General features: G+C 41.1%; 1 protein-coding gene across 2 annotated transcripts in view; it reads left to right on the top strand.

Annotated features, from left to right (window-relative positions):
* The first annotated feature begins 966 nt into the window (after positions 1 to 966).
* The window catches only part of CEP43 (centrosomal protein 43), a 43,108-nt gene continuing 18,907 nt past the window's right edge, over positions 967 to 25,167 (top strand). The window contains exons 1-7 of one of the 2 annotated variants that reach the window (XM_090042891.1): positions 967 to 1,339; positions 6,049 to 6,102; positions 9,078 to 9,132; positions 9,769 to 9,857; positions 10,355 to 10,489; positions 15,555 to 15,638; positions 20,520 to 20,579. In XM_090042891.1, coding sequence (XP_089899017.1) covers positions 1,256 to 1,339; positions 6,049 to 6,102; positions 9,078 to 9,132; positions 9,769 to 9,857; positions 10,355 to 10,489; positions 15,555 to 15,638; positions 20,520 to 20,579 — 561 coding nt within the window. In that variant the 5' untranslated portion in view covers positions 967 to 1,255. The remainder of the gene's footprint in view (positions 1,340 to 6,048; positions 6,103 to 9,077; positions 9,133 to 9,768; positions 9,858 to 10,354; positions 10,490 to 15,554; positions 15,639 to 20,519; positions 20,580 to 25,167) is intronic. The other variant, XM_090042883.1, reaches the window with a different exon arrangement.

Consider the following 25,167-nt stretch of genomic DNA (forward strand, 5'->3'; position numbering starts at 1 on the left):
GACTGCGATTGGGTTAGGAAAGGCCTGTGGGTGGGTGCGTGCAGAGCTGGTCCAACCATTAGGTAAACTAGGCGGTCACCTAGGGTACCAAAATTTAAGGAGGTGCCAAAATTATATGGAAAACAAAATAACAGGAACATTGTTCTAAATAGCAGCCCTGGCTGGCTACGGCTCCACCTTGGTCTAAGACCTTTGGTTCAGTAGGGGGAGAAAGCCCTCTGAAAAGATCTCAGAGGTAAAAGTTCATTCTAGACTTCTTATTTTCCTCTACATTGGAAATGGGGGGGGCACTGAGGTGCACACTTCACCTAGGGCGCCAATTACCCTTGGCCCGGCTTTGGGTGTGTGTGGGGGGTCGCGGGGTCGCTTGTTGTGATGGGTACACTGCTTCTTAATGTGGTTTAAGGTGTGTGATGGAAAGTTTTATGTTAGATGATGTATATGTATCTCTATATATGTCAATATATCTATATGATATATCTACAGCTATGTATATATATCGATATATCTATATATAGATGTAGATTCCCCCAACCCCCCAAAAAAGAGCACACCCAAAAGTCGGTCGAGGCTCCCAAAGAGTGATTTGGGTTTTGCATTTGCTGCATCCGTGAGCTGCCTCAAAAATTATCCTACATTTTTCAGGGTGGAAAGGACAATTTTCTTGCCATTTTCCAGTTGGTCTAATAAAAGGTACAATTTTGGAACCAAGAGTTCTAGTTTGTACACTTTTACTATTAACCAACCTGCACGAGAGGGTAGAAACTCTGGTGACGATGATAACGACGGTCCACCTGGCAACACCGGCACCAGTGAACTGCATGCTGCTCCGCCCCCAGCTGGGAGCCATTGGCTGGGGCTGGGCGGGGGCGTGGCTCAGCGCCCTCCCTTCCCCGCCCATCCCGCGCTCTAACTGAAGCGTTTGCTAACTGCCTGATGGCGAGGAACGCGCCTGACGCGGCGCGTTATAGGGGGCGGGGCCTCTTGGTCAGCCCCGCCCCCTGCCTTCAAATCTCCCGCCTCCTGTCGCTAGACTTGCGCCACGCATTTGGATCTGCACTTTCAGTCCCGTCTGGTCCCTGCGGCGGGGCTCAGCCCCTCCTCGGGCGGTTGGGCCACGCGGTAGCTGGGCCGCCGGTTCCACGTCCCGCAATCGCGGCTGTCTCTGCAGTTCCCCGCCTCCCCGGCCTGTAGCGAATGTGCGGGGCGGGCGCGGTCGCTAGCGCGGTTTGGGCGGTTGTCAGGGAGAAACAAGATGGCGGCGGCGGAGGAGGACACGGAGCTGCGGGACCTGCTGGTGCAGACGCTGGAGAGCAGCGGGGTGCTCAACAAGATCAAGGTGCGCGGCGGGGGGCACGGAGCCGACGGGCCTTGCGGCGGGAATAGAGCCCGGCCCGGCGGCACCGGCGCGGCTTCGCCTGGGCCTGCGACCGCCGGGTCCGAGCGAGGGACTGTGGCGGCCCCGGTCCTGGCACAGTCGGAGCCGGAGAGGCGTCTAGTAGGGGCAGGGGAACGCGCTGAGCTAGCCCCAAGTCCGAGCCGTCCCTTTCTAGCCCGACCCAGAGAGCAGCGTTGCCAAGTCTTAAATATAAAATTGTGGTCTTGGAAGATCACGATTCTCTCATTTGCAGAGAAATTGGCGTGTGCTGAAAAATAAATGCAAGTAAGTATGCAGATAAACCATTTTCTTACTTACTTTATGTTGCTCGCTGTGAGTGTCAGAACTGGGTCATCAAAGTTGAGGTGTTTCCTTTCTTTGAGGTGAGCAGTCATAAGTGCTGACAGCAGACCCAAAACCTCCCGCTTAGCTGCTGGCGTGAGAGGGTCTTGGCTTCAAGCTCGCTTTATGGAAATGGGAGACTTCTCCCTGGCTTGCCTCTGGGGCTTTATGGCTGAGGGCAAGTAAAATGCAGGAGAGCATCTGAGTAAGTAGGATGCCCACCAAAGATTTTTGGAAACATCTGAAGCCTCAGATGGGGTTGGAGGATGTTTGCCGGTAGTAAGGCTACTTGCAGTTCTGGACTGATTCTTGGTTTTGGAATTTGTTTTCATCAATTTGGCTTGGACTATGGAAAATTTAAACAAAAAAAAAACAAAACCCCAGAAGTTGGTTAAGAAACCCCAAGTGTTACTTTGGTTTTGCACATGCTGCGTCAGTGAGCTGCCTCAACAGTTATCATACAACTTGAACACTTTTACTGTTATTGATCCTATGTTGTACATGGGTTGTAACTGTACAAATACGATAATTATTGTACACTGGCAACACTGACAAAGAGCTGCTCTGTAGCCCAGCTTGGGACCTTGCGTTGCCAAATGAGCTGGGGCCAAGTTGTCAGAGAGGGGACTTGTTCAGAGCTGTGATCTTTCCCGTCCCCAGAGTGCCACCAGATCCACTGGGACAGCCCTGTCAACACGAGGCATGGGGTGAATCCAGAAGTTTCCAGTAGGAACTATTCTTCTCCCGCCCAGTAAAAATGTCCTGCCCTGTTGTGGGCTCCCTGCGGTACAAGAACTGCCCTGTCATTTCTCTTCAGTCAAAGAACAAGTGGTGTTTTTCTGATGGGGATGGCCTTATGTGTGTTGAGAGCTGCCTCTGAGCTTAAAAAAAGGTTGAGCTTTTGCTAGCTGTCCACCTCCCTCCAAATCAGCAGCTCTCAAGTTGACAAGCAAGTCAGGACAAAGGGGAGTTGTTAGTCTGAAAGGGCACTGGCAGGCTGTGCTGTGTGCCATGCTGCTAAGCAGAAGTGACCTGGTGATGCATTGCTGCCTATGCCACTTCACATAACTGCTGCATCCTCAGCTTCATTTCTTGTATCATATTGGTGGGTGAAAAGCACAGTTTGTAGATCCTACACAAGTAATATCGATTATAGTGAAGTTACTGAATTCCAGCTGCTGCCTCTGGTGGGTTTCCTGTGCTTCCTTTCCTTGTGCTTCATTCAAATGTGCAGTGTGCTTCAACACCGAAAACTTGCTAAAACGAATACAGCACAATTAAATATTCCTTGGCTGACCCCAAACTTAATGAAACTTTCATAGAAATATAGCATGTCCTACTGCATGAATTATTTCTCATACTTGAAAGGCCTCCTGCACCTACTTCATAAGAACATGAGATTTGTCATGCTGCAGCAGAGCAAATGTCTTTGCATATCCTGCCTTTGACAGTGGCAGGTAGCTTCTGCTGATTGGTCTTCTTGCTCCCAATCAGTTTGTTTCCCAACGCACAGCTTTTCAATGGCCAGCTAACTAGTAGCTGTAATCTGAATTGGGAGTAAACTCAGTCTTTTGGTAGTTCTGGTGAAGCGATGTTGCTTCTCTTGGTCTCTTGACAGATCTTGGTAAACCTTTGTTTTAAGAACTGTTCAAAAGCAACCTGGTCATTTAAAACCCAAACTTGAAATGAAACCCAGTTTAATGGGTATAAGGAGAAGGAATATTTTTCTGTCCTGCCAAATGTCAAACAGTGGTGCTCATTATATTATTTTCTCTAGTTTTAGTACATATTAATAGGTTTTATTATGGTGCCGAAGTTGAGACAGAAAGTTATGTCTTGACAGTAGTCGTTTATGTACCTCCAAATGAAATGCAAACTACTTTCTAAGAATGGGTGAAGGTAGAAACTAAGAAGCAAGCCCTAGAAGGATATCTGTTTAGTGTTATTTAGAGATTGACAAGAATAAATATGTAAGAAGATTATCTGTGTATAGCCATGATCTAGCTAAAGTAGACAATGTGAAATTGTCAAGAAGAAAAACATGGAGGGACTGAAATAAACCAACAAGCAATAGGTGGACCCGTAACAGGCCTCCAGCAGTGCAGCTGAGGGAAATACAGGGCATTTGGGGTCATTGCTGGTCTGCTAAGGTGACTTGTGGTGATAACTAAGTGAGATCTTAGTCCTACCATGGACTAAATGAGGTGGTAATAATCATTAGTGGTTTGGAAACTAGGTTTTTTGTTTTTTTGGGTTGTTTTTTTGAGATGCATATATATGCCAAAGTACCCAGCATAGCTGTAGATTATTGAACTGGAACATGCAAAGTCTCAATTGCTTTTTAAACCAGTTAATAACTGCTGAACACTGCTCAATATATTTTACTTGTCTTTGAGCACAGCAGAATTGGGGTAAAACTTAATTTGGTAGTTGACAGCATACTTACCTGCATGTAAATCAATATGTTGTCCACTTCCAGTTGATAAATTTTCTATTTCTTTGTCAACTGAACTAAATTATTAACAGAAATATTATCCATGAGAATAGGATTAGTCAACATTCAAAAATGGCCTGTAAACTGTTAACTACTGTTTAGATTTGGTAAGCATGTTCCTTTTTAAAAGTAAGTTCTTTGCATACATAATGATACTGAATGTTTTCCCACTAGTACTGGACATAGGAATGTGTCTCTGATGGGATGGAGCTCCTTTCAAGATCATTTTACTCTGATTTAATTGGTTGGAAGTATTGCTAATGACAAGGAGTTTCTTGTACTGGCTACCCTTTTTAGCTCTAACAGTGGTGGAGCAAGCCTTTCCTGTGATGGTATAAAACTTAACAGGCTCTTTGAAAAGTCAGTTGTATCAATTCACACTAAAAAGTGTGGGAAACTTACTGGACAGTTGACAGCTGGATTGCAGGAGCAAATTAAAAAGGAATGAAGCTGTATTAATTTTTACAGAAGACTTATTAAAACAACACTTTCAGAGGTCTCTTACAGATTTCAAAAATTTAGGAAGTTTAAGATCTGATTTTGCTTTTACAGCTTCCTTCTATTTGTTGCAGTACAGACTGTACTTTATCATTTAAAAAAAAAAAGTGTTTTAAAATTGCCAGTCATCTGTCATAATGAGTGTGTTTTACATGCCAGGATGCAGTCATCAGCCTATTTCATCTGTTGTCACAGAAGCAATTTCAGAAAGACTGCTCACTTTGAACTGGAGTAACTGTATAGAAAGACTTAATTTTCCCCCCTACAATAGATTTGTTTTTTAAATAGTGATACCTAAGCTTAGATTTCTTCCATTTCCACTTAGGTGCCAGAGAAAATCAAATGCACTACACACTGGAATGTCCCTCTTAATCATACAAATCAATATCCATTTCTTAAAGCTTTTTCACCTCTAGCCAAATATAAAGTTTGGGATAAGAAACAGCAATACCAGTTGAAGTTAACTCATTAAATATACCTGCTAGCTATTGATCCATTTAACTAGATGAGGACTTGTTAAAGAGGTGAAATTCTTAGCCAGAAATGCGTAGAACAAAATATTTGAAGGGTATGTGAACACTGAATGAAAGACGAGGGAAAATAAAATTATAATAAAGGAAGATATTCCACTCTAGGCAAGCCTTTATTTTGAATGCTTAAGAAAAGATGCATGTAATTATAGTCCACTTAGATTTCTACAATGCATCCATAAATTATTAAACAAATTCTTGTTATAGCGGTATTTAAGGATAAAACTTGAAAGATTTGATTTTTTTTTCCCCCCCCCCCTTTGTAAATGTGCTGACCACTAGATTAATTTGTGGATTTTATAATTAATCTTTACTTAAATTTCAATTTGGGCAAGTCAGTCCCAAGGCTGTTGGGACCATTACTGAACAACAGATGTACAGGTCATCAAAGTTGATCTCTACATTTCACGGCAGAATTGTAAATTAAGCATGGGGTTTCAAGGCCAGCTGAAGGAGTTGATTTTTTTTTGGCTCTCTCAAAACCTGCATACAAATTAGATGGCCAAACCTTTTGGCAGTTTGAAAGTCCCATCCTGAATATAGAAATGATGCAATAGGCCATGCTGTTCAAAATCCTTCTTTCCTTGTTGCGTCTGCACTTTCAGATTAGATTTTTCTTTCCAAGTCATTTGCATATTGTTTCAAATATATTAATTACACCAGAGTATATTGAACAACTTGTACAGCTGTTAAGAAGCAGCTTTCAGTTTAAACAAATATGTGGTAGGTAGTTTGCTGCTTGCGTTCTGTTTGCCGGGGGGGGAAAAAGAGTCCTTGAAGAAATGCTGTCTTTTTTTATTTGGTAGGCAGAACTACGAGCAGCTGTATTTTTGGCGTTAGAAGAGCAAGAAAAAGTAGAGGTAAGGAGACTAATACCTTCTCTTTCAGCTTTTTATAATTGTTTTGTGAGTAAAATTTATGCACGTAAACAATGTAGTAGTTTCCATTATTCTTCACCAATTTCCTTAAGGTGTTTTGATGCATTTCAATCTATTGTTGTGGTCTGGGGTTTTTCTTCCCTCTTTCTTTTTTTAGTAGCATTAGAATCAGACTTTTTAAAATAATAGAACAGGAGTATTGAGACTTACTGTTTCTTGAATAGTGGTTCACACTAAAGTTATGAAAAGCTAGGGTGTTCTTGTTTGTTTTTTCATTTTTAAAGAACACTTTCTGTTGAATCATAAAATCTTTGTGTCTTGTAAGACCTGTTTGGATTTACAAAATCTCATTTGGAACAGTTTCATATATTTATCCAAAACAATATCTGCATCATATCCAGTTGACCAGAATGACTGTAAAGAAGAGATTCTAATCTAGGAAACGTTTCTTCTGACATGTTTGCTATTGTCTTGACCAATATTGTACTAAATCACGATAAATTACTTCTGAAATATAGAAGATGATGCCAGTTTCAAGAAAAATTATTCATTTGCCAAGAACTCAACCCTTGTGCTTGTGTGTGCAAGCTAGTATTTTCTGTAGGAACATGATTTGGTTTACTTAGGGATAAATTATTTGCATCTAAAATTAGAGCCTCTCCATCTTAAATATGAATTTAACGAAAATGGTATAATAGTTTAGTTACAGTTTTCAGTACACAGTATATATAATGAAATTACATTATATAATATATGCTAAAGCATACAATAAGGTTATCTGTTTTACCAGTTTACACAAAATTTAAACACATAGGTGACTTGTCCTCTATTTATTACCCTCCCTGCCATCCACCATGATTGGTTTAGAGACTCCAGAAGAAACATCCCTAGCCATCCTGTTCAGCAGCTGTTAGATCTGTCACCTGTGAATTAGCGTAGTGCATTTTTCTTTTTTTGTTAACCTGGCTATGTTATCTGCCTCTGCCACCATCTGATGTGGCAGTGTATTTCACAAGTTAATTATGCATTGCACAAAAAAGTACTTTCTCTTGTTAGTTTTTAAACTTGCCTAATCTCAGTGGGTGACCCCCCCGTTCTAGTATTCTGGGACTTCATGAATAAATTCCCTGTTCGCTTCACCTATACCTCATGATTTTATATAGATGTCTCTTTTCTCACCACCCACCCTTTTAGCTTTCTTCTTTCAAAACTGAGGCGTCCTAGCCTTTTTACTTTTGCCTGGTATGGCAGCTGCTCAATATCCATAATCATTTTGGTCGCCCTTCTCTGTATCTTTTGTTATTCTGCTACATCCTTTTTGAAGTGTAGGAACCAGAACGGCACTTGATATTCAAGATGTGGCTTCCCATGGATTTGTGTAATGGCATGATGATATTCTCTGTTTTGTTTTCAGTTACCTTTAATGATGCCCAGCATTTTACTGGGTGTTTGATCACTGCTTCACATTGAACTGACATTTTTAGAGCTGTGTACAGTGACTCCATAGTTTTTTTCCTGAGTTGTAATAGCTAGTTCAAAATACAGCATTGTATACCTATAGCTCAGTTTTTTTCCTCCATGTGCATTACCTTGCACTTGTTGATATTTGAAGTTCATCTGCCTCTTCATTTTACTCACTCAATTTGGTAAAATCTTTCTGCATCTCCTCTCTGTTTTGGGATTCGACTGCCCTGAATAATTTGGTATCATCTGCAACCTTGGAGATTTCACTGAGCACCATCATTTCCATATCATTGATGAAAATGTTGAATAAAATTAGATCTTCCACAGATACCTGCAGAACTTCTTCACTTTTGACTTCCTTCCATCCTGGAGAGACAGCACTTAGTCCTATCCTTTGCTTTCTGTCTTTTTAACCAGCACTCAACCTATAAAAGAACCTTCCCTCAAATTCTGTGGCTACACAGTGTTTTGTTTTTTCAAAAACTTTTGAGTGACCTTGTCAAAAACTTTGGGGATCCAAATATATTATGTCAATTTGATCTTTCTGGATCTTCCTACATGCTTGTTAACATTGTCAGAGTACCCCAGCTTATTGGTGAGACAGAATTTCCCACTACAAAAGACTGCTGACTCCTTCCCCAGCAGATCATTTTTGTCCATGTGACTGCTGATTTTATTCTTTATTAGATTCCACCCAATTGCCAGGGATGGAGGTGAGACTACCTGGTGTGTAATTCCCAGGATTACCTGCAGAGTCCTTTATAAAGATGGGTGTTATGTTGGTATACTCCCAATCTTCTGGCACAGAGGCTATTTGAAATGATAGGTGCTACTGTATAATATTGCCAGTGGTTCTGCAGTTCTACCTTTTTTAGTTCCTTCAGATCTCTCAGGTGAATGCCGTCTAGGCCTGGTGACTTATTAGTATTTAACTGATCAATTTGTTCTAAAACTTCTTAAAACGGAACATAGGCAGACAAGGTTCTTTGGGTAAATCCGATATCTTTTATTGGTCTAATAAAAGATATTGGATTAACCCAAAGAACCATTTCTGCCTTAGACGAACACTGCTACAACCAACATCTGTAAAACAGAAAATGGCATATATTAAAACAGAACATAGTATATGGTGATATAAAAAATGAAGTTAAGCTTTTCTTTAAATGCAAAGAAAATGTCATCTAACCCGAGTCTCCTCCAACTTTTAAAATTGATTTTTTCACAGTGAAATTATGAGCCCAAAGGCTCATAATTTTTTTTTTTAATGAAATTTTATGACCATATTTATTATGGCCACGTAGCTATGCCACTTTGCTATTATTACTAATATATATAATATCAAAGTATATTTTTATTTGGTAAACTGAATTTTATATATCCTAGGTATAATAGTAATCTGTTACATATGCCAAAACACTTGCTCAGGTCTTGAGTTTCTTAGCAGTGTAAAGGAATTTATATTAATTACCTTTTTACGTTTTGTCTTTTAACAGAACAAAACACCCTTGGTAAATGAAAGCTTGAAAAAGTTTTTAAGTACAAAAGATGGTAAGTTTTGTTTATTAAGTTTTACACCTCTCAAATATTTAACGTTCTTAAAAACATGTTTGAGGAATAGGAAGTTGAATCTGTTCTTGTTCTAATATTAACTTTGATGCTTGTTTATAGTGTCAATTCCTGTTCCTGTTAAGGAGAAGTTAGTGCTACCATTGGCAAGCTCTGATCTTGAGTTTTCAAGGCTAATATATGGTTGTGTTTTTGTAATTGGGATGAACAGTTTTTCTTTAGAGATAAGTAAAGTATTTGAATTAATTGCTTGGAAAACAAGTCAACAAATGACAAAATTCCAATTCAGTCAAGCCTGTCCAGGGCAGGAAAATGACAGCCTGAAATTGTGAAATTAAAGTGCAAATGTACAGTGCTAAAAGTATGAATGGGAGATGTTCCATGATTCTTAGGGTGTGAGTCTTGGAAGCTGCCTTAACTGTTGCTCAAGCAGTTCTTTGGAGAAAACAGTCTGATTTAGATATGTTATTTATTCAAACTGAAAATTTGTATAGTCAAATGTTGACATCACTGGTATAAAATACAAATCTGTGTTGAGGATCTCCTTAGTTTTTATAGGATACAGGATCATTAACTTTAGATGAACATTTTGAATAACTTTTTCTGTTTTCTTTATAGGTCGTGTGGTAGCCGGTCTTGTTGTAGAATTTCTTCAGTTTTTCAATCTTGACTTTACGTTAGCTGTTTTTGAGCCTGAATCAAGCACAGTAAGGAAGATACTATTCTTAATCACATGCTAGACTGATAGATAGAACTTGAAATAAAAAATACAAAATCTGCATTGGATTTGTCTAAAACATCCATTCATGTTTATAAGGTAACTTTTTTTTTTATAGGATCTTTTATTGAGCTACCTGTTAGTTCACACTAGCCCTAGTTCAGCACTGGAAAAAATCAGGTTTATGTGATTGGTGGCTTTTTTTTTTTTTAGGAAAGTTGACTCAGCTGAAAATTAATGCTTTGCCAGTTCTTTTGTCTCTTTTTGTATGTCACTTATTAAAATTGTCATTATTTTAAAGTTTTGTCTGAGCTATCTATGTGTGTTCACTAGAATGGGCTTATCTAGGTCAGATTTTACAAATTGGTTTATTTATCATGTGTCTATCAACTTGTGCTGGTCAGGCTATTCTGTTCCAACTTTTAAACATTATCATTTATGTTATAAACACTCAAGTGACATGTACTTTATATATAACTCTTTCAGCTAAATGGACTTGACAGTCGTGAGAATTTAGCCAGAGACTTGGGAATTATAGAAGCAGAAGGTACTGTAGGTGGCCCATTATTGTTGGAGGTGATTAGAAGATGTTATCAGAAAAAGGGTTCCAGCAGTGCTGAAGTAAGTATTGTTAAGATGTGTAATGCTTTTTTCCCATTTAATTCTTTAAGAATAAACTATTTGAACAAATTACAGTGGATGAGGAACCTTTCTCCAAAGTTACTATCTGTGCAGAATTTTCACTCTTAAATCTTAGCTTTTTGGTGTTTGTTTTGGTGGATCTTCAGTAGTTCTTAAAATTGAATAATTGACAAACAACATGCATTTAAAATCTCGCTTGGTATGATCTAAGCGAGTTTTCTAATTCAATCAAAAAACAAAACAGGAAGCATTGTATTATAGCCCTCTTCTGCCATGCATTAGATTCTCACTGTACACTACAAGTATTTTCCTACTGGTTATTAAAATAGAGTCCATGTGTGCTGCACAGCTAGGTAGCTATTGAGTAGGTAGTGACTACTAAGAAAGTGCAGATGCCAAGATGACATGCTTTTTAGGATGAAAAGTCATTTGGCAGATGTGATTTTTTTGATATCTGGTGAATGTATCTTGACTGCCAAGTTAGTGAATTCAAAGCCTATTGCCTGATAATAGATATGGAATAAGCATCACTATGTGTGGCGTGAGGCAAAACCTCCAGGATAAAGCAATGTAAAATGATTAACAGAGTCAAATGACTCAACTTTAAAATAAAAACAAATTACAGGAACTAAAAACTATCCATACACATGTTTAAACTGAGTGGTGCAAGTGAGAGTCCCATTAGATGGCATCTTTAGAGAAGCAGATTATTATTACACAAGTGCAAGGCTCTAGGATGGGATGCAAATAATGACAAATTACTTCCGTATAAACTGCTTAGGGGCTATCAGAAAAGTGGCGGGGAAGGATGAATTGCAGTGAGCATCAGTAAGAAAGCCACTGCAAACAGTGTACAGACAAATGCACACTTTGTATGTTTAGCACTTATACTGTGCTTATTGAGGTACTGGTATATGTTTGCAACTTTTGACCACTAAGTAAGAAGACAAAGTAGTCTACCTAGCCAAGCTCTACATTAGAATTGTGGATCTCGGGTTACCTTTGCCCAGAATAATATTGCTACATTTAAGTAAAATAATCTTTCTAATATGAGTGTGTATTTATGCCCATTTTTTTTTCTCCCCCAACCAGCTAAAGCCTATGGCTGTGCAAAGCTTTGCCAGCTGTTTTGTTTTGATGCTGTTTTGAGCTCAAAACAGTGAAATTGAAACAGACTCGAAATGAAATGCGGCCAGTGAAAATGTTTTGAAGCAGCATCCAGGTGGTGGGAGGCAGGGGAGAGCCACGGCTGCAGTCTGAGCAGCTCCATAGCCACGTGTGGCTCAGCCCAGCAGGGAGCGCAGCCCTGGCGGAGCTGATAAGATGCAGTTGGCTCTACCTGCCTCCTGACATGAGGCTGTGCTCCTATTGGCTCTGCCAGCCCCATGTTGCTCAGCCCAGTGGTGGAAGGTGGGGCTAAGTTCCACGTGGCTACTCTTCTCCTCCTGCCACCAGGCTGAGTTCCCCAAGGCTGCGAGCTGCTGGGATTTGGGCCCAGCAGGGGGAAGTGCCTCCTGCTGCCGGGCTCCATTCCTAGTGCTAGAGAACCAAGCCCAGCTGGGGGAAGCACCTCCCGCTGCTGGAAGGGCTGCAGGGGCTCTGCTGGATTCCTCCTGGGGGTGCAGGCCCCTGATCTGCCTGCTGGATCACAGGATGCTGCTCCTGCTCCCTGGCTTCTGCTTGTCAGCAGCTTGAGGTGTAGTTTCCTAGAAACCCCTACACCTATCTCCTTGGAACTTGGTGGGCTTCATGCCCTCAGAAGGGGCTATGATCCTTGCAAGTTTCAGCGGAATCGAGCAAAAAATGACGAAGTTATAGGCTGTTTCATGCTTCCCCATTATAGCCTATGGGTGAAATGGCAAAACAGTTTTGATAGAATGGCACAATGCTTTCGAAACTAAACAAAGCACTGTTATGTCGAAGTGGAATGCTGCTGTTTTGCATAACCCTGATTGTCAGCTCTAACCCTCAAGTTGGAGGATTGGCTGCTTTCCTCTATGATTCCTTTATGGCAGATGTTCCAACTGCATTTCTTATGATTTCCTAATGTCAAACTTGTTTCTTATTTGAGAACCAGTTTAGGAATTCCTAAAGTTGTGATTTTTTTTTTTTTTTTTTTGTATCTTTCTGAGGTACTTGTCTCTTGCAACCCATATTACAAAATAATCCAGAAATGTTTGCAAAACAAAGCAACGTAAGGAGATGAATGTTCTTGGTAAGGGCTTCTACACTTCCAAGTATATCGGTTCATTTTTATAAGGTGACTTTCCTTAGAATAAATTCAGGAATCAGAATATTTTTATAGAAAACTAGCTAATTACCTGGCAAGAATGAGGTGGACACTGGAGAGGGGGATAGGAAAGAGTGCTGCTACCTAATGGCCCGTGCTGCCACTATTCTGCCTCTTGCAAGGAGGGGAGTGGGGAGTTGAGGCCAGCACTGCTGGCCTCAGTTCTCCCATCCTCTGTCCAGTCCTCAGTGCAGCTTTGGAATCGTGGTGATGCTCCCCCATGCTTGGAGCACTCTGGCTGTTTCCGTCAGCCAATCGGAGCACAAATAAAGCATTATAAAAGCTTAAGTCTGTCCATAATATTAGGATTATAATAATATTGGAAATGGAATGGATTTCTGGTACAGCTTTGACCAAGTGTTTTCTCATGCTGCTTCAAAGTGTTAGAATGGCAAGTAAATACAGGAACAGTAAGTTAATAGGAAAATTATTAAACAGATCTTAATAGGATACTACAATAAATTACATAATTATTTGTTATTACTAATATAACTTATTGTTCTTCCTACACCTTGACTTTGAACTGAGGATTGGTCAAATAATGCTTCCAACTTTAGTACTCAGCTGGTCTTTGGTACGCTTGTGACTTATGCTTTTTTTCTTTTCTTTTTTTTCCTTCACTTTTTGATTGGAAGTATTTTTGAAAGATCACTAAAATGTGTTTTACAAAACATTAACTTACGGAAGAGACTGGGGCAACATAGGTCTACAGTCACAGGTTTTACTGGATGCTCAGGATTTTTCTCGGAGCAAAAATGGCGGCTCCAGGACAAAAATAACTAGGGAACAATCGGGATTAAGACACTCCTGGGAGAGTGAATTCCTGTACATCTTTTCTTTGGAGAGAAGCTCCAGCAAAGTCCCCCAGCATCCACAGTGTTTTGTTCTTGCCCCCTGGAGACAATGTATTGCTGGACTGAATTGCTCCAGCCAAGCAGAGAGCAGAACACAATCCCTATATTTTGCTGCTGGGAGATATTGGCTGACCCTGAACAGTCTGGGTCAGTCAGTTGGGACTGCTGTGCACTTTTGTCATCTGTCTGTGGGCAGACTCGGGGCATCTGCAGAGCATACTAGGATGTGTGTATAGAAGCCCTTTTAACTATGCAGTGTCAGCACTGCAAGCTCTGCTTCTTAGGGGCTCATCATTCAAATGTCTGTTCAGGGTCTCTAGGTAAGGCTCTTTTGTTGTTGGGTTTTTTTCTACCAGGAAAACAAACCCAGGAGAATTCTTGTAGATCATTTGAATGTGTGCATGCAGACTGAAGCAGTAAAATTAAATTAATGGCATGTGTGCTAAAAGCACAATGAAAGAAATGTAGGAGAGCACATTTTATGAATATTAATCGCTATTAATATGTTAATTGGCTTGTGCATTAACTTTGTTTTACCACATTAGTCAACCCATGTGGTTTTAGAGCCTCTTCCCAGGTTCTGCTCCACCACTCTCTCATTACAGTCTCTGGGCCACCCAGCAGGGAGTGGTGGCAGTGCAGAGGAGCTGCAGGGCAGTCTGGTCACGGGCTCTAGGCTGCTGCAGCAGGAAGGCTGGGTGGGGAGGCAGGGATGTGTGTGCACAGACAGATACAGATGGGGCAGATTGCAGCCCCCACTGTGAGGAAGAGTGGGGAAGGGACTGTGGTGAATGGGGCTCTGGGGCTGGGGCGAGTTGTGGGACGGAGCTGTGGGTGGCTCATCTAGAAGCGCAACTCCATGCCTCTGTGCACCCTTGGGGAAGGCATGGGGCTCTGTGCCCTGCTGTCTTTGCCCTGGGAGCCATAAACTGGCTGCATGTCCCCTGCCCACCCAGCAGCAGGAGACCAAATTGGTGTTGTGCGGCTCTCGAGGCAAAGGCAGCAGAGTGCAGAGCTCCAGGCCATGGAGGGCAGTCTGCCTTTGCCCCACTCGCAAATCCCAAATCTGGGGAGCACATGCCTCCCCTATGGAAGTGTGTAGTGGCAGGGAGCCATGCCTCCTTCCTTCCCCCCAGACAAACTGCCCACAGCTCTGTCCCATGGCCCGTCCTTGCCCCACTCCCTTCCTCCTTTCTGGGGCCTTGATTTGCACCCCTTGCCCCTTCCTTCTTTTTTCCCATTCCCCTCCATAGTCTTACTTCCCGGGTGCTGCTTTACAAGCCACTGGGCTGCATTCTGTAGGGTTACCACATTTTGTCTTAAAAAGGACACCTTTTAGGGGCGGGGGAATAATATGATTGGGTGTGGCAGTGATATGCCCATGTTCTGGCCCTCACTCCCCAGCCCTGCTGCCTCTCCTCACTCTTGACCCACAGTACCCTGCATCCTGTCAGGGCATGTGGGGACCCCCTAACCCCTGGGCTCCAAACTCCTACACACACACGCACACCCTAACCATAACCATACAAAGTGCCTGCATAACTTTTGAGTTTTTCTGTGCATAATTTTGAGTTTTTAGCTGTGTGATGTAAAATTGTGATTAATTGCCACTAATTTTTTTTTAATTGCACAACTAATCACAATTTTTTTTAATAGTTTTGACAACCTTAGTTTAAATACTTATTTATAAATAAAATCTGAGAGAATTTGACTTCAAAATAGTTACGGATTTCTGAAAATGGGAACTTATTGCTACAATTTGGAAGAAATGGAAGTAGGGAGAATTGTGTTGTGTTTGGTGTTTTTTTTTATACCCTCCTATGCTGAACTGTAGCATGATACATTCTTACAAAATCTTAAATACATTATTTCTTTGGGAAATCTTGATTTTTTTTTTTAGGTGGCTCCAGTTCTGTCTGATATTGTGCGCTCGCCACCAAAATCACCTGATGAGAGATCAAATGCTCATACAATACCGAGTAAGGTAAGTTTGCTACACAGAAGAAATCGCTGGCTAAAATAATATGCCAATATGTGTTAAAATAAACTAGAAAGGACTTTTCTGTTTTAAAAAGATGGTTTATTGCAGAAGTGTTGGCAGGTATTTATCAAGAATTTGTCAGCCATTTTTTTTCAGCTGGTTTAAAGGACTCTCCTTCCTTTATCCAGATCTAAATGGAAGAACCATATTAAGCATGTCGGCAGTAACGGGTTAAAACATTTAACCATTTCTTTTAATTTTATAGTCTTAAATGGAAAGTAGTTGTCAAGTCAGTACATGCATATACAAATATGAATAGATACATTAATGCATATATACATATGGGTGTGCTGTGAAAGGGAATTATCTCGTTATCATCAGTTTGTAGTGTGTGGAAATTGCAGCGCTTTGTGATCCATGTTTTTAAATTTTAAAGCTAAAACTTCATTACTACGTATGCAAGTTAATTGTTGCACTTAAACTTTCGACAAATGTGGTGTTTGTTTTTTGTGTTTTTGTTTGCTTTTTTGGTAACAGGATGTTGTAAGGCAGTTCTTCCCAAACTTTTTTCCCCTCAGCATGACCCCATCTGCTGATTTTGTTGTAACCTCATTTGGGGTCGTGGCCCACAGTTTGGGGAACTGTTGTTGTAAAGGGTTTTTTGGTAAGAACTTCAGTGTGCTGTTACACATATCCCTTTTGGGGGTAGAGATAGATGTCGCAATGTATTAAGCATAAATGGGAAGGGTTGATATGCTGCAGGTAGCGGTACTATATCATGAGGCATACACTGATTTGAGTAACTTGCATAAGACCCTGTGCAGTTGTTTAAAGAAGATAAAAATACTCTTGTCTATGTTAATCCAGCTCTAGCTATCCTTTCTTCATTTTAAGATGATTGTTGTTCTTGATTTTAGTTCTAGATTGGTTTCGTTTCTCTCCTTTTATTCCAGTTCTCCAAATTGGAATGTGCATCAGGAGTTGAATGTGTACAGTGTTTGTATTGCAGCAGTAGTTTCATACTTTGCTTGCTGTTCTTTCCTATCTGTGTTACTACATTCAAAGCTGCTGGATCACATACATCATCTTTTCTTTAAATACTGTTATTGAGAGCAACAGAAATCAGATTAGTCTTTCATGTGATAATAAAACTGAATGTTAAAACATCTTGTGATTTTTTTTTTTTTTTTTTTTAAAAGGCAGTGGAGGTTAAAAAAGCAATATGGCAGAATAGGAAAAGCAGTATAGCCTGGTAGAAAAAGAGAACTATTATAGTAGATGTTGCATAACTGGGGCAATTTGAGTTATGTCCCAATTAAATAGCTGTTTCACTTAAAGCTGTGTATGTGTTTGTTTGTTTTTTTTTTCTGTTGCCTGGTTTTGTTGCATCCTTTCTTCTTGTTTAGAATTTAATTGTAATAAATGGACCCATTTTAAAAGGTCAAAAGATGAAAGTTGACAAACTGCATTACTGAGTGTTTCCTGGCTGTTCTGTGTAACAGAAAACAAAAGCAAATTGATGAACTTTTTAGCTGTTGTGTAACATTTGTAATTAATGCGGTACTTAGACCAAACATCATCCTAGCAAAGCAAGTTGTAGCAAGTATGATCCTTTTAAAGCAACAAAATACTCATTTATCGTAGAGTATTGTTTTCAGGAGTTGAAGTTAGATTCCCCAGTTACTCAGCCCCATTTAAGTGCCTTCAGTTAGGTGTTCAGCTATTCCTATACACATTACAACAAAACTTAAAAGCATCAGCCTAGGGCAGGGGTTCCCAAACTGTGGTACATGTACCCGAGGAGGGGTACGCAGGAAAAGTTGTTTAATTTTCATTATAATAATTGCTGGGTTTTTGGTTGTATTTGTATTTGTTTGGTTTAAGGACATAGGCAGGCAAGGTTCTTTGAGTAGATGTGGTGGGGGAAGTAGAACTTTTCAACTACTCAATTGGTCTAATAAAAGTTATCACATCTACTCAAAGAACCTTGCCATTATAATAATTTATAAATTATAATAATTTAAAGGGTTAAAATATAAAATGTATGCTGGTGAAGGCACATGGGCAGCTGGTAAATCTGGAAGGGGGTATGCAATAAGAAGAGGTTTTGGGAAACCTCTGGCCTATGACAAGTAGCAATTGATTTGCATGAAAGCTAGAGGAACATTAGTAAAGTGTCAGTTTTGTTTTACAGTGTGTGGTTACCTAGTAAACTAATAATAATGTTCTCACTTCTGTAGTATCTGAAGGTATTATTAATACTTTTGGCCAGCTAACAAGTATTATTTAATTCTATTCAACTTCTCTAGCATAATGTTTGGTCTCCATTTAAAATACCTAAAACAAAGTAGAAGAGAACTTCATAATTATTTGTAAGTAAAGAGTCTTAATTTCTCAAAGTTAGTGTACTTTAACCTTTTTTTTTTTTTTTTTTTTTTTTTTTTTTTTGCATTTCAGTCTTAAGACATTTCATTGTATATGCCCTAGTTGCATTTACTTTTAACTGGTCTGAAAAAAAAAGTCTTTACCAGATATGAGACTTTTGATTCCTCATTCCAGTGATTCTTCTTGTCCAAAAGTTTTAGCAGTGGTATATCACAGTTGGAGGGTAGCCGATTTGAATTTTTATTAAAAGATCATGGGTGATTTGGAGAATTGCTTACCAGTAAGCCCTGAATCTGTACCTGATAAATTTGGCTAATTAACTAAATACAGAATCAAGTTCAAAGCTGAAAAAAAGTCTTGTGTCAAATGGAGTCTTCTGCTGTGCTAAATTTTGTAGCATTGCATGTAATATCTATACAGTTGCATGTAGTTCTAAAGGGGGGGTCTCTTGCATCCCTGTAGTGCTCTACTCTTTCCCCTTTCCACCTCAAGGGGGAGCAAAAATATGGTAAGCCATATGATGGCTACTGGGGACCAACTGCAGACCAGCCAGGACTGGGGGCTGCTTGCATATACAGCTGGGCAACATGTCAGAGTACACTGCTGGTCCTATCCATGGGGCAGCAGCAAGTACTCCTCACTATCCTCCTGTGGAGGCTGGTAAGCTGCCACAGTGCCTGCTGCTGCTCCAGTCTGCTCACTGGCTGTAGCTCTGTCATGGCATGCTGAGGCAGCAAGCTATCGCAATGTGTTGCTGACTTTCTCCACAGGCTGGCAGCCTGCCCAATGATCTCCTTTCCCTAGTAAGGGAGAAAGCAGGCTGTCTTTGGGTGTCGGGAGCAAAAGCATTCCCTTGTTTGGAGGGCCATTATCTTTTCAGCTATTTGGTACGTTTCTAGCCAGGGGGCTGTGAGGTTTTTTTTGCCCCCCAGCACTGTGGGGTTTTTTTGTGTGTATTTTTTGTAGTGCCACAAAGTGCTGCAGTACTTGCAGTGCTACAAATGCATGTCTCCGCATAGCCTCAGAGTAAGGGTTAAAAACATTCTGAGATGAATTTCCAAAAATTAACTTCTTTTAAATTGGGAGGAGGGGCACTCTATGGCACACATGCCACAAGTGACATGCACTGCTTCTTTGGTATGCAGCAGGCAGGGAGAACAGCAGCAGTTCCTCAAGGAGGAAAGAGCAGAGCAGCAGATTGGACAGGGGATGGGGTAGGGCTCTACCTTGTAGCACACCTGCGAAAAAGATCACCTTCCACTAGTTTAAACTTTGGCATAATCTCCTATAGGATATGGTGAAAGCTCCATTACTTGGAACAGCTTATAGAAAAAAATACTTATAAAACTATCTGTAGGTATATACTTATGCATCCAAAATCTTAAAAGAGCAGCCTGTCTCCTCTTTTGTGTTTCTTGTTTTGTTTTATTGTTTCTGTAGCTTGTTCTAAATATGTTTTGGGGCGGTTTTTTGTCTTTTTTTTTTTTCCCAACCTTAAATGATGACTGTTGTGTTGGCCGGTGCTATTTTGGAATAACTGGAGTGGCTTTAACGTTCATCTCTCTAGTTGTATATTCAGACACTATTGATAACTTTGTGCAAATTAACATATTACATCCATAATAAATGGAAATTAAATGACAATTTTTGCTGGTTTGAATGCTAGGCTCAGCTGACAGTTCATGTTGTATACCTTTTGTATATTATTAAGTTAAAAAGCCTCAAGTTCCTCCATTAAGAAGAATTGCATTCTTTACTCTAGCTCCCCTGGCCATGTTCAAGTGTTGTTTTTACTAGGAAAGTGGCGATTCTCCCAATACAAATACAACAAGCATATACACATTCACACTATTTCTCCAGGACCATAAATGGTGATTCTGGGGCAAGAAAATGGCTCAACTCCAACCCAGTAGAAGGTGCTTCTGAGGGAGTTTCTCACAGGAGAGTGAATCCTTGTACGCTTTTCATGGTTTTGGTGCTAGGAGCCAAGTGGAAGAAGCAGTTCCACATGCCCGCTTCTTATACCAGGGAACTCTTGTGTAAAGAGCAGGGAGGGGTTTTTCCCTACTGCTTTAGTTCTCCTAGGAACAGGAAGGCTGGATCAGCTGCTGCTCCCTATGCTTTCCCCAGACAGATCACCCTGGTTTTGGGATGGTGTAAGGAACAAGGGGGAGAGTACAGTTGCAGACTGTACTGCTCCCTCTCCAGGAATCATCTGCAGCGGTGGAAACTTTCTGCTCCTAGAAACTAGCGCTATATCGACTGTTACCTGACAGATTCTATTTAACATCAATAACTGTCCGTGGGTAGAAGAATTCAAATATTCTTGAAATTTTCCAACAAGTCAGGGGAAGAGTATAGCTTTAGAAGAAGAGAGGCTTAGCTGCCTTGTTTTGCTGTTTTAAATTATCATGCTATATAAATAGAAACTGGAGTAGCTTAAACTGCTCAAATTGTTTTTCATTTCTTTTTGTGCTGTTATTTCATTCTTATGTTCAGATACCAAGGTATAAAGGACTTCGTAAGCAGGAAAAGTGCTTGGACAAGGCTGGTGAGCAGGTAAAATGCCCAAGAGAAGGCACTTAGGTGTTTTTCTTTTAGGAAAAAAGCTTATACTAAAACTTAAAAAAAAAAAGCCGTACAGTGGACTTGATGCATACACTAAAATTATAACTAGTGCTATACTATGTAGCCATAGAAATAACACCTTAAGGCACCATACATAAATTATTGTAAATGTTTAAAAGAGCGTGCTGAAATCATTACTAAAAGATGAGGATATTCATGTTGGTCTTGGTCATTTAATTGTTAACTAATGTAGTTGGGGATAAGAGCCAAGAGTATAACTTTAGCTTTGAATTTCCCAGGGCTTTTTCTAAATATATTAATTTGTACACTTTCCACAAACTAATCTGTGAATCCATTACCCTCTCCTTTAAAGATTCCTTGTATGCAATGTGAAAAGGAATAACTGGGTGACAATGGATAAGTAGAAAATTTTATAATTTTTTTTATTTATTTATTTTAATTGAACCACTTGAGACCTGTTAAGAATGTCTTTATGGCTGTTTTCTCATGATTCCTCATAGGTTAATGCAATATGCAATATTTTGCCTGAAGTGATAGACAAATTCTGCTGTGGTGTTCTAGGAAGTGAAGTATTAGACTTCACTGAAATTCTTGGGGCTAGTTATAAGGTATCTATCACGGTTATCAATATAAAGAGAAATGGATCATGTATAGCATTCTTTATAGGATGAAAGAACACAAATGTGTTTTAGAATAAAATACCACTATATACCTTGCCCTTCTTGCATATCATTCTCAGTTTCAAATTTTAATATGTCAAATCTTTAGGATAGTTAATTTGTGGGGGGGGAAAGCTGGTCAGGATTAAAATAAATATGCATGCTAAAGCCATGCCTACTAGATATCTTCTCATCTCTACCTCAAATAATTGTAAAACAATGAAGTTTTCAGTTGCATGTTGAAATTCCCCACTAACAGGTATTCTGGAATAGCGGTGTCAGTATGGGGAAGATTAGCTCCATAATTTAATTTCAAGAGGAATATTGGAAATCCATTTAAGTTCCTTCAGAGATGTTTCTTCATGAATGTGGGCTGTGAATAAAAGTATATCTTCTGACATGTTTTGAGATGTTTCTGAGGAGGAAGTAGGGGAAAAATGAGGTACAGGAAGCATGTAAAGAATTACTGTAGGAATTACCAATTCCTTTGGCTACACTTACACATCTTATTCAATAAAATATGGTAGTTTTGTTTGTTTGTTTTGTCCCCCCCCCCCCATAATCAACATGGGGGAGGGGGAAAGCTCCTCTTATTCACATGCAGCAAACCACCCCTTTTAAATGTATTGGCTATCATCAAATTGGTACTAGAAGCAGTATGGTCTCAGTCATGGAAACCAACTAATGAAGTTAAGGGAATGCAGTCCATGCTAAGCGTACCCATAATACATGGTCTATATTGATCAAACATACTGATGGAAACTGTTTTTGTGTGGCCTTTAAAATAACAAAACCAAAAAGAAGGGCAGTTGCTCCCCCAGGAGGGAATGAGCACAGGGCAGCACTCGGAGGCTGGAGAAAGCTCTAACACCCTCCTCTAATGCCAGACATGCTGATGGGAACCTCTTGGTGTGTGTGTGTGTGGGGGGAGGGGGCAGGTGTTCCCTCTGCAGGAACCTGGCACTGGGCCTGTACCAGAAGGGCCCAAGCCAGCTTAGACACCCTCCCCTAAGAATAAAATGTAACATTTGATAACTGAAAAGGCCTGAAATGTTGATAGGAGCCTACTACAAAGATAGATTAGTGCAGTTTATCTGAAAAAGATGGTGCCCATTGTGCTTACTCCCCCTCAGTACTAACTCTTTCAAGTCATTGTGAGCCACTGCATTGAGTACACTTGGACTTCCTCACTACTCCCACAGCTGAGCTGTGCCTTTTCTTTCCCACTTCCAAAGTTTCCTGTTTCTTTACCATCTTTTAAATGTCTAGTAGACATCATCAAACTTCTGTGTAGCTGAGTAGCTCTGCTTTCCCCTTCTCTGCATGTCATGTGATTAGCGTGGCTTCTCTGTGGGGTGGAGATGAACCAGGCAGCCCTGTGCCTCATCTGCATATAATTTTTTGGGAGGTCCCATGATTGGAACCAGGTGCTCTTGTTGCAGCCTGTGAGCGTGGGGCTAATTAGCATGTGGATCCTTTGTGGAGGGTATCTAGAATACTCACACATACTAAGCAGTGCTGAGCTGTGGGGTCACCATGGCTTGAAATATGTTTGGCTCTACTGGGGCCGAGCCTGATTAACTAAATGGTAAATCCTGAGATTTTTTATCTCTGGACTAATACATAATACAAACTGTGCATGATATAAGTAGGTGCAAAAGTGGTGCTTAGAAGTGTGTTTTTTGGAATACTTGTACTGAAGTTGCAGCTGTCGGGGTTGAGGCCAGAGTTGGGCTAACAACAGCCTCCTGTTCCCCTCTGCAGTTTCTGCCCTTCTCTTTGCCCCTTTGCTTCCCTGCCTTCTCCTCCCTCTCCCTGCCCCTTCCATATAGCTTGCTTCTACATTGTGCTTGGCTTGGGGAAGGAACAGAGACTGAACGGGGCCTGGCAGTAAGTGGGGTAGAGCAGGAAGGCTGCAGAGAGAAGGGGGGAGGGGCAGAGGGCAAGGGGGCTATGTGATCCTCCCCCTTCCCTCCCCTACCCTAGCTACTGCTTTCCCTGCTATAGCAGTGGGAGGGGGATGAAATCAAGACAACACTCCAAAAATTAGGCCTGGAAAATGTATATGGAAAACTTACGCATTTCTTACATGGAATCTAATGATGCGGGGCACCCATCTTGTTCAGTGTTGTGTTGTATTCTAAACTCCTATGATTCTCAAGGCCCAGGAATATTAGACTTGACTTATTTGGCATTTTAAAAAAAAAAGTGTAATTTTCTAGAAATGGGACTGCATGTAGTTTAGGTAAGGAGTGTCAAATATATGGTCTATGGGTTGGATCCAGCCCATGGAGCTGTTTGTTGTTTGATTCTTAGGAGCTGGGAATTTGTGGGTAGAGCCTGCTGCTGAAATTGGGATATGGAGCTTTGCTGGGGATGATGTTGGTGGCAAGGAACACGTTAAGGTTTTAACCCTGGTGCCTCCCTGAAACTGCTTACCTTGCTGCTGAAGGTGGGTCCAAATGTGGCCCCTGAGAACCCCTGTAAGTCAAGATATGGCTCTGGGAGCCAAACCAATTTGATGCCCCTGATTTAGACAGTGGTGGATTAAGATTTACTGGGGCCCTGGGCAAACAGAAAGTTGGAGGCCTCCTACATCCCATTATAAACATGAATGCATCAAAAAGCATTAATAAATAAATGCATTATAATGTTTACAGTGTGCATTAATAAATAAAGCCCAACATGCAATATTGAAATTAACTACTCAGTTTTGCCAGGCACAAAACTCTATAAAACTGCCCTAGGAAAATTGCCATAAACGTATAATAATACAAAAGGAATAATGTTTTAGTTTAGTGGTCATGTAGATTTTTTTTTTTTTTTTGTTTGACTTCTATATTAAAAATGTACCTTGTACCTACACTATGGTAAACTACTTCAATACAAATACAGGCCATGTTTATTAGGGGTGTACCGATTATTTAGTAATAATGCAAATAATTTTAAACTACTGACATAAACCTCCTTTTTGGGGGGGGGCATGGTCCAACAGCTGCCTGCAGCACATTATCAGCATCCCAATGTTTAAACATGGTGGCAGGTGTGCTTGAACTAGAGCTCATCAAATGAGATTTAGTTTAAGTGCTGCCACCACCATTTTTAAGCTCAGGGATGCCAATACATGAGACACTGTGTAGCATTTCAGTTAGAGCTGCTCTCAGAGCTACTCTAATTTAAGCATTATTTACCCCCACCCTGGAGCACACACAAAGGTGCCAAGGGGCAGCTGTCTGAGCCTTCCCAGCAGGGCTGGTGGTGGGAGGAAAGTATGAGGCTTTGTGGCTACCCAGGGCTGGATGGTCTCTGGGCCACAACTCCCCTAAAACTGGGCCCCAGCTCCTGGGAGCTGGACTTCGGCAGGGGAGGAGGTCTTCTCCTCTCGGCGCTGCTGCTAAGCCTGGGCAGGGTGGGCTTTCCTGTTCCACGGAGGAGGCTGAATGGACTTGGCTGGGCTGAGGGTGGCATGGCATGTGCCCACCTCTCCTCCCTGTTCCCTGCCCCTCCCTCCCCCCACTATAGCCGAAGCAGAGCTGAGCAGGGCAGGGGCAGATATGGTCTGTCTGCTGTGGGCTTACGTCTCTTCATCCTTTGCCCCAAGGGCCCCATACCATGCATATGCTCTTGACTGACTGGCAGCCGGAGGCACAACTCACTGCCCCTACTGCTGTCAGGTGGGCAGGAAGTGCATGGCCTGCACAGGTCTCCCAAGGGAAAGTTGGAAAGGCACCAGAGCAGAGAGCCCCAAGCCCACAGTGAGCAGCCCGGATTAATCTCATGCACAAATTCTCACAAGAGAAGGCTGAGGGGGGACCTGGTGACTGTCTATAAACTCACTCAGGGGGGTGGGGGACCAGAAGGGTTTGGGAGAGACCTTGTTTCCCCTAGCACCCCCTGGC

This window comes from Crocodylus siamensis, chromosome 1 (assembly GCF_052110815.1).
Source record: "Crocodylus siamensis isolate JL-2025a chromosome 1, ASM5211081v1, whole genome shotgun sequence".
Taxonomy (NCBI): Eukaryota; Metazoa; Chordata; order Crocodylia; family Crocodylidae; genus Crocodylus; species Crocodylus siamensis.